Below are 10,227 nucleotides of genomic sequence, written 5' to 3'. Positions count from 1 at the left end.
CCACGTAGGAGGTTTCCTTTAGTGGATTGACGACAAGGACCATTTTAAAAACGATTTTCATTTTTCAGGAATGACATTAGTAACGAAATTAATTTTGGGACCAAAATGGAAAGTGACGCAAAATGTAGGGACCAAAAGTGCATTTTCGCTTAGATTGTAATTAGGACCCAAAGCCTTGTAATTTTCAATTTACCAAATGTTTTTTTTTTTTAATAAATAAAGGAATTATTCAGTCATGTATTTTTGTATATAGTTTTTCTTATTTTTTGTATAAAATATAAGTGGCGACTCCACACCATTTACCCAAAAAGAAAGATGCCCTAAAATGTACCCAACTCTCTTTTTTGAGAGGCACTTTTGCAGTCTCTCACACTTACCACTTTATTCCTTAACTTCTTCTTTACCTCTTTTTACTCCCATGGGCCTGTTGCTAAATTCTTTGGGCTTCCTTGGCCCTTTTACTACATCTTTACCTCTTATTACCATTTTGGACTTATTGGCCATCATTCCAACCATGCCAGCCAATTGAGTTTACTAATTTTTTTCCTGGAAGACACCACATTTTGTACCTCTTACAACTCGGGCCCCCGTTCCCCAATGATACTCGAACTCTAAGCCTAAGGCCATTTAGAACCTAATCAGATGTTAAATTGACTTGAGAAGTGTTAAAATGGAAAATATAATCTTTTAAATGAGCAAAAATCTATTTTTGGAAAATTAAATGACCAAAGTGGCCCTCGACCTACGTACATGAGTCGCGCCCTACATACGCGAGCTAAAGCATGCGTACATAAGCACATTCTTGCATACGCAGCTAGGGTTTCAAAAGCATATAAAAGGCAAGTTTTCTACAATAATAGCTGAGGTTCGGAATGAATCCCACATCATCTTGGAACCGTTCCAAACCCCATTTTTTCAACTATAAAATGCCTTACATGGTACATTTTTAAAACACATAGAAATCCCACAAGAAAAACCTAAGATTCACTAGAAAATAGTGAATCAAAATGGAGTTTTTCACAAAACACCCTTAAGTCTTTTTTATTAGATTGGGACCTTTTCTAACCCTAATCCTTTAAGTTTAAGATTACTAATCACTATTTTATTGAATTGTGATAGATTTGACTGAGGGGAATGGTCAAAACTTAAGCCTAGGAGCTTTTGTTTTAAGGTATTTTTTTTGAACTTTTCTTTTTCCTTTTCTGCCTTTAATCTGTTTCTTGGTTTAGTTTATGTTTGTTTTGGTTAGTTTTAGGCTTTCTATATGTTTTTTTAGCATGTTAGGTTGCTAGATTTACGTTTTTCTATTTTGTTTGGTTTTTGCTCTGTTTCTGTGTTAATTAGGTTTTCTGTATTTGTTTGTTATCACATGTTTAGATTAGGGTTTTATATTAGGGTTTTTATGCTTGTTTCTTGCTTCGATGCCATGAACATGCATTCATATGCCCATTCATGATGTCATAGGTGCTGAGGTGTTGCAAGGTAAGTAAGGTAAGTCATGCATTCACATGAAAATGCATGTTGATTGTTTAATCCTCCCTTGATATATGTGTATGAAGTTGATGCCTTATTTTGATTCATGATATGATATGCTTGCTATCGTGCTTCGTTTGCTGTTTTTCCTTAAGATGTATGATAGGGTGTTCACATGTTAGATGTATGCTAGGGTTTCTTATTTGTGTTTGGGTTTGGCTCTCTATTGCTTTAAGGATGGATATGTGTTTTGGGATGAATGATGCCATGATTGTATGCTTAGATGTATGCTAGTGTGTGTGTGTGTGAGTATAGATGTATGCCTAGATGTATGCTCTGTTTTTGTGTTAATTAGGTTTTCTAGGTAAGAATTTACGTACGCATGATCTAGCCTATGCACGCAAGCTGAACTCATACGTATGCAGACCTGTTCTAGTGTGCGTGATGCTATTACCCAGAAACCCTAATTTTTGTTTGTTTTGTTTCTACTTTAATGTGTTTGTTCTGTGTAGCCTCTTTTTCATATATTTTAAGCCCTATAACTATTTGTTTATCTTTTAACATGTTTGTTTGTAATCACATGTTTAGATTAGGGTTTTTATGCTTGTTTCTTGCTCCGATGCCATGAATATGCATTCAAATGCCCATTCATGATGCCATAGGTGCTGAGGTGCTACAGAGTAAGTAAGGTAAGACATGCATTCACATGAACATGCATGTTGATTGTTTAATCCTCCCTTGATATGTGTGTATGAAGTTGATGCATTATTTTGATTCACGATATGATATGCTTGCAGCCATGCTTGGTTTACTACTTTGCCTTGAGATGTATTATAAGGTGTTCACATGTTAGATGTATGCTAGGGTTTCTTATTTGTGTTTAGGTTTGGCTCTCTATTGCTTTAAGGATGGATATGTGTTTTGGGATGAATGATGCCATGATTATATGCTTAGATACATGCTAGTGTGTGTGTGAGTATAGATGCAAGTGTTGAACATGTTTTTCATAAGATTAGGACCTAAGACACAATGATGGGAGGCCAATCTTAGGATTAGGCGATCTTAGATGCCTAACACCTTCCCAAGAGCATACCTAAACTCCAAATCCATACTCTGGTAGTAAGACCAAAGGTCTTTCCTCGAAACGATGCTATATTCATGGTTCCTAGACCATATAGCTAGGTGGCGACTTTGACCCTTCTTTTCCCTTGCGCCTACAACTTCCCCGATCCATTTACTTCTTCTTTACCTCTTATTATTCTCATGGGCCTACTACTTCATTCCTTGGGCATCCTTTGCCCATTTATTTCTTCTTTACCTCTTATTATTTTCATGGACCTGCTGGCTATCAATCCTGCCACTCCAGCCCAATGGGATTGTTTCCTTATTTCTTTACCATTTTGCCCCTCATTTTCTTCTCATCTTCTTTATTGTTGGACTTCTTCAGCTGTTGGGCCTTTTGTCAAAAATTGGCATCAACAGCTACCAAATAACGTGACTTTGCCAATAGTCTTGTAACTCAATTAGCATCTCCTAATATTTTCAACAAATATATTTTAGGTTCAAATTCATATTCCTCCAACCCCAACTATTGAATTATAATTTTTTTTCTATGAAAAAGTGGTGATTTTTTTAAGTTTCCTGAAAATCCATATTCAAATTAATAGACAATAAATTTAACAATATTTTTTGCTTTCACATCTAAAAGAATTATATTTTGACACCTATTTATTAGTAGTAGAGTACTCACATCAATTAATGTATAATAACATAAGAGGTAAATTTTGCACATTCAACTCCAAAAATCATTGACATCAATCCATGTAAACTTGTATAAAATAAGATCTTGTATAAAATAAGATGAGCTACACAGTTACTACTCACATGAAAATAAACTTCTTTAGTCATATACACAAATATAAATAAAGAGACTATTTGAGAGAGTAATAAAAAATTGATAAGGAAATAATATTTTAATGAAATGTAGTATAAAATAGATAATTTGATGCAGGTGTTCTTGTAGATTGGTTATGTAAAAAAAAAAAATTATAAAAAAAATTGGGTCAAATATTATTTTAGTCCCCAAACTTCATTAAAAAAAATTTTATACCTAAATTTTAAAAAATTCTTTTTTTATCCCTAAACTTTGGAAAGAGTGTTTTTCAATAGTTTGGGACAAATATAAGGACAAAAAAAAACTTCTTTATAGTGTAGGAATGAAAAAAGTTTTTTTATTTATTTTAAGTTTAAAGACAAAAAATTAAAATATTTTCAATAATTTAAGAACGAAAAATAAACTTTGCAATAATTAAAAGAAAAGAAAAAATTAAAGATGAAAACCAAATATTTAATAAATTTATAGACCAAAATTATATTTTATGTATAAAAATAAATTCTTATATTAAAATAGATAGAAATTTTTAAAGCCCACCACTAGTGGGACTTGGGAGACAGTACTACAAGTCGTTTCGAGTTTCAGCTCTATTATCAGTATCACTGTTTTCTCTCTCTGTGTTTTTGCATTTCACATTTCAAATTGAAAAAACCAGGAAACTCTACCCACTTCTCTTCCACTGTTCCACACTCTCATCTCTCATCGAAACTCCGGCGCAGATCAAATGGGCCCACCGAAGCCTCCGGCGACGGCGACGAAGGCAGGCCGTACGATCTCTCAGGAGGCATTCGACGATCTGGTGAAGGAAAACATAGAAGATCTCGAAATGGACCCCACTGAGGCTCTCCAAGACGCTATCCAAACCTTAACTCTTCAAGGCGTCGATCTCACTGGTCCGTTTGGTTCCCAAGAAAATATGCAAGGAAAAACAAAATGGGAATGAAAAAATCGAAACCTAATCTTGTGATTTTTATGAATGTATGTTGGTTGCAGGGATTGTCACGTGCGTTCCAGGAGAGGGTGGTGGAGTGAAGGCTAACCCTGTGATTCAGTGTTTGGATAGGCTGAAGCAATTGGGTTCTGATTTGGAGGATCAAATTGAGCAGAAAGATTTGGACGAAATGGTGGAATTGCTTGACAAGCTCGCGGAGATGTGTGGCGTTGAAGGATCAGGGAATGCGGCGATAGCAACTAAGAATGGGGGCGTGGAATTGGTTTGTTCGAAGATTCGAAGCGGGTGGGAGCGGGTTCTGGCTTCGGCTTTGAAGGCATTGGCATCACTTCTTCATGGTATATAACAGTTAATAGTTAATGCAGTTTTTTTAATTGATTGCTTATAACTAATGTAGTAATGTTCCTATTGTTGCTTTGGTTGTGTATATAATAAGCTTTTGCTGTGATTGGTCAATGTTGGAGGTGATGTTGGAAAAATGCTTATGTTTTTTGGAGGAGTTGGTATGCACAGATAAGGTTATAAGATAGCTAAATGGTAATGTTTGGTGGGTATGCTTTGTCTTTTTTGTTCATTTTCTTGAAATGTATGATACCTTCATTTTTGGTTTTTGGTGATTCAGCTGGGTTTGGAGTCTGAGATTTTTTTTTAAATTAAGAAAGGTAGAAGGTAAGAAAAGAAAAGCAAGATAAAATGTGAAATGTCAGAACAGAAAAGAATGTTCAAAATTTCAAATACAAGTGAGTGCAGAAATAATTGTTTGAGGTTATGTTTTTATTAGGTTAGTCATTACTGCGTTGTGCTTAACTTATAGATTATCTACAAGACGTGGGGTCATGATTTTCGATTTACACCAATTTTATAGCTTGTGGCATGATCGGATTGAATACTCTTGGTTTGAAAGTTTTACTCGGATAACATATACAAAGCTTTATATCACGATGTGAATGAAGTATGCATAAGCCAGTGGGTCAGGTATCAGTACGCTAAGAAGTGAGATTAGCTTTTCTGAAATGTTGACTTTAAGGAGAAGAATATGTTGCAGATCTTCAAAGTACAGAAATATTTCGGACTAGTGGTGGACCAACAACTGTGGTGTGTATCCTGAATGATAACTGTCAAAATGTAGACATCTTGAACAATGGTTTCTCTGTTGTTGCTGCGGCTTCAACTGGTAATGAGGTCCTCAAAGAGTCATTCATGGAGTTGAAAATTGGTGAGCTTATTATGCAAATACTGAGTGATCCAAGTGGGCAGAGTAAAGGCAGCATCCAAAGCTTATATGATGCCATACGTATTCTGTTGACACCTGATGATAATCGTGTTGTGGCTTCTCAAGTAAGTAAAGATTTATAAAAATGCATATCGAACTGAAGTGTAAGTGTTCCTAAAAGAAACTCTGTGATGTATGTAAATGTCAGGTTTATGGTTATGCACGAAGATTTGCAAAAATTGGAATTGCAAGAGCTCTAGTGGACTCACTACATGCAGGGCTTAGCTCACCTGGTCTAGTTTCTGCAAGCATTGCTTTGAAGGCCATTGCTGTCAATGTGAGTTTACCCAAATCTGACAAGATGCCAAAGTTAACTTGATGTCACTTTAGCCAATGGTCTTTGAAATAAAAAGCATATTTTCTCCTCATAACAATGGGTGGAAGGTTAGGTCACAGGTTTCATCCTTGTAACAGTGCATGAATTGCCTTTATCATCAGAAAACCTAAAAAATGTAACCTTATTATAATATTTTCATGGCTTTAATTAACTCACAGAGTACTAGATTTTTACTTGCAAGTAAGAAAATGATACTGAGAGATGAGAGTTCTTTCTGGGAAGGTTTCTTTGCCAGTCTATTTTTCTTATGATAAATTGTAAAATTGGTGAATGATTTAGCAACAACCACGTCTCACTTGTCATTAATTACGTCCTGTTTGGCAACTAACTAACACTGATTAGACAACTAAATATCTGTACAATATAATATTGGCTCATTGGTTTTTTTTTTTTTTTTTTTACTCTTGATATTTTCTCTTTCAGCAATGGCGATTTACATATCTCATCCTGCACTANTACTATTTGTTCAATATTTAAGATAAATAGATAGTAAAATTACATATGTTTTCTTCTGAAAGCCTATTTGTAATTGTTGTTTTTCTCAGCTGGAATAAAGAAAGAGTTTGCTGCTGCTAAGAAGAAGGTTAGTACATTAAAGCAAGCTATAAGCTATATGTTTGGACGAGGAATAACTCGTTTTAGTGGGTTTTTTTTTTTTTTCCCTCTGATGAATCATTGGAATGAGATTCTGAATGTTAAATAACTGCTGCAGATTTCTGATAGACGCGATCTGGAGAGGAAGGCATATGGCAAGATGTTTCAATAGCAGATTGGCATTCAATTGGTATGTTAAAAGATTACTAGAATTATTCTTTTATTATTTGATGTTATGACTGGCAACAAGGATTTTTGTGACATAGGCTGCATGCAATTGAATAGATAAAAGCTTCATTTTTTCGTGTTATTTTTTAATTTCACATTTAGCTGGCCCGCCTTTAGTTGCTACTTGTATGTCTTTGTACTTCTTCCTAATGAACTTGATCCTTTCTTTTCAGGTTTTTCCAGGGAGCCAATGAAAATAACCAAATCTCTCACACCAATACAATTGTACAAAATTGAGGACTGAACCAATTCATAGATTTTTCTTGTCAGTAGTGCAGCCATATTATAGAACAGGCCTGCACTGATGAATTGTTCACTAAATGAAAATTTAACCTGAAGAGTTTTGTATGCATAAAACATTGGACAAAGTTTACAGGCTTGACTTGAGATGCTTTTTTGGGTGGTTCTGTTTGCCATATCAACTTTTCATGCAAACATATTTATCATTGGTTTTTTGGACATTTGGTTCCTCTCCTTTTGTTTAATGTGTTTTTCCATCAAATCTATGATGTTCTGCTCGAACTTATTAATGCTAAATTCCCAATCTGAAAAAAAGAAGAAAAAGACACTTCAAATGTGTTTTGGGGGTTGGATTCGTTGGCTGGCAGTATGATGCACTTAAGGCCAAGTATTTTGGGAACATGGTAAGCAAAAAGATGATTCATAAATATAGTATATTGTTAACAAAATGTATTGTTAAGAGATTTTATAAATATTGTTTATTTTGATAATTCAATTGTTATTTGTTCTAAGTAGGGAATGAGATATTTGAATCTTGATTCTTACAAAGAAAATTAAGTCATGCTACTGAATTATAAGACTCTTGATGAATTTCAAATTTGCAATTACGAATTGCAACTTATACTTTTCAAAGTAAAAAAAATAAGGCATTAGTTAATTCTTTTTGGTTTGCACATAAAAATTCTAAATATATATATATATATATATGCTTTTCCTCTAGTTGTTACAATTTAACTCTGTTTTTGGAATATGGAAAATTTTATTTAATGAAGTATTAAATACTCTTTAATTTGTATCATTAGTGTACCAAGATAACAAAACCCAAAGTTTAGTACTACCTGGATTCTCAAAAAGACAAAAAAAAGTTTAGTATTACCATTCCAAAAGTCATTGCAGCCTGGAAGAGCTTTTGGAGTATTTGAATCCTTCACAATTTCAATGGGTAAATGCATTTTGTTTTACACGTAAGACATGCCGGAAGAGCATTTTGCTTGTAAAAAGTATTTTAACTCATTAAAAAGTCAATTTTATCAATTTTATATTACTAGTTTTATAATACTCCTCACATCCTATCTTTTATTTTGGATACATCATATTAAAATAATCCTTCTGTTTCAACAGACTCAGTTAACCAATAACGAAACTTGATATTCATTAGAGGTTCATAAAATATTCTTTAGAGGCTCATTCAAATTCGTTTTGAAGAGGTTGACAAGGATTTCTTTGTAAATAATATTTCATCTTGATCATTAGGACGATCAGATAAGATCTTTCGTAACTCATGATCTGAAAGAAGATTTTTCAAGTCAACATAAGTTCTTTCAAATAATGAATCTTATGGTAAACATGATTTCCTTATAAAAAATTTATCCGTAGTACAACAAGATTATAAAGGATAAAGTTCATTGGATATATTCTTTCTTAGTATAATGAAGATTAGCATTGCTAAAATTAAATCTTGAAAATTATCTATTGTCTTATACTATGATAAAGTTATTAGTTATTGTTGTTAAGTGAACTTTAATTATTATTGTTTAGAATGTTTTAATTTATTATTTATTAGTTTTTGTCTTTAGTCTTTTCAATTCTTTTATTGAAAAATTCAACTCAACACAACTTATTGGTCTTTGTAATCCATTAAGAAGAATCCTTGTTGTGCCTTTTGCATTATTCTATTAAGAAATCATCACAATAATACAATCATTAAAATAAAATAAAAAAATTGTCTTCACTCTTCAATGTCCCATGCCCCACTTTCACTATCTCACACTTTACCGTGTACTAATCTTCTTTTTCCGACTTTTAGTGCTTACATTTTACTGTCTACTTAATCTTTTTTTTTTTTTTTTTTTTTGAGCCAAAGGTTTTGTAGCTGAATCGACATATTCCTATATACAAAGTGCTAGGAGGTTTAGTGGGAAAAAAAATTCGAGTTATGGAATTAGCAGCATGTTGTAATTATCTTTAAAAAAAAACTTCTTTTTTTGAGATTTAATATTAGCAAATTACTAATTTTTATTGTTGGACTTGCTTTTTTTTTTTTTTTTTTTTTTAATTATCAAATTTTAGATCAAATTGGTTTGTTGTTAGATTTTTCTTTCTGTTTAAAAAGGCCAGGACAAAGTCTGGTGTTAAATTGATTTATTATTAGGCTTCTTTCAGGGTTCAAAATTTTATTTTAGAATGGTAAAAAAAAAAAAAAAACCTTAAAAAGTATATGTAAAAAAAAAAAAAAAAAAAAAAATCCCTTAGAACACAATGTGGTGCCACCGCTGTGTCCCACCAACAAAACCAGCATCACTCAATAACACAACCCTGCACTGCCAAGCAACAACCAATCACAAACCCAGCATTGTCACTCAAACCCGCCAACCACTGCAACTTAAGACTAAAAATTCACTCTAGTAGAGCCAACAACCTATGACCCGCAATAATCCCAGAACCACCACCACTCACAATCTTGACTAAGGTAGGGGAAATCAGGGAATACTCCGTTTGTGGTCACCAATCTATAACCGCAACCGCAACCACAACCACAATCACAACCCACCGCAATCCAATTGTTGAGACAACCACCACCACATTGAGAGAGAATAAAAAGGACAGAGGGAGAGAGTTCGGTCAGAGAAAGAGACAATGAGAGAATAAAAAGAATTTACAACATTCTACCGTGGACATTTATTTTTAAATGTTACTGTAGCAAAATATAAAAATCTCAATCATGTTGCATTAAAAGACTCATTTAATGTTACAGTGAAATTCAAAATAGATAGCACCGGAGGTGAATGCTCTAACTCAGAGGTCATTAGAAAAAAAAAAAAAAAAAAAAAGATTAAGTAGACAGTAAAATGTAAGCACTAAAAGTCGGAAAAAGAAGATTAGTACACGGTAAAGTGTGAGATAGTGAAAGTGGGGCATGGGACATTGAAGAGTGAAGACAATTTTTTTATTTTATTTTAATGATTGTATTATTGTGATGATTTCTTAATAGAATAATGCAAAAGGCACAACAAGGATTCTTCTTAATGGATTACAAAGACCAATAAGTTGTGTTGAGTTGAATTTTTCAATAAAAGAATTGAAAAGACTAAAGACAAAAACTAATAAATAATAAATTAAAACATTCTAAACAATAATAATTAAAGTTCACTTAACAACAATAACTAATAACTTTATCATAGTATAAGACAATAGATAATTTTCAAGATTTAATTTTAGCAATGCTAATCTTCATT

At 33.0% G+C, this 10,227-nt stretch overlaps 1 protein-coding gene and 1 long non-coding RNA gene across 3 annotated transcripts; both read left to right on the top strand.

Annotated features, from left to right (window-relative positions):
• The first annotated feature begins 3,926 nt into the window (after positions 1 to 3,926).
• On the top strand, positions 3,927 to 5,926 carry LOC112010539 (uncharacterized). Of its 2 annotated transcripts, none has more exons than XM_065765888.1 (4): positions 3,927 to 4,260; positions 4,361 to 4,657; positions 5,347 to 5,657; positions 5,741 to 5,926. In XM_065765888.1, exons 1-4 carry the CDS (start codon positions 4,092 to 4,094, stop codon positions 5,909 to 5,911), a joined length of 948 nt encoding a protein of 315 aa, XP_065621960.1. In that variant the 5' UTR covers positions 3,927 to 4,091; the 3' UTR covers positions 5,912 to 5,926. The 2 variants fall into 2 exon arrangements, with proteins under 2 accessions (XP_065621960.1, XP_065621961.1); XM_065765889.1 differs by having other exon boundaries at positions 3,930 to 4,260; positions 5,365 to 5,657.
• Positions 5,927 to 6,411: 485 nt separating this feature from the next.
• Positions 6,412 to 7,212, top strand: LOC136064306 (uncharacterized). Its single transcript, XR_010625945.1, has 3 exons — positions 6,412 to 6,512; positions 6,642 to 6,713; positions 6,925 to 7,212. It is a non-coding gene; the product is annotated as an uncharacterized LOC136064306 (long non-coding RNA).
• The last annotated feature ends 3,015 nt before the right edge of the window (positions 7,213 to 10,227 follow it).

The sequence above is a fragment of the Quercus suber genome, unplaced genomic scaffold (genome assembly GCF_002906115.3).
Source record: "Quercus suber isolate HL8 unplaced genomic scaffold, Cork oak 2.0 scaffold_661, whole genome shotgun sequence".
NCBI lineage: Eukaryota > Viridiplantae > Streptophyta > Magnoliopsida > Fagales > Fagaceae > Quercus > Quercus suber.
The sequence above is the reverse complement of the archived record's forward strand: the minus strand, read 5'-3'. Positions and strand labels throughout refer to the sequence as shown.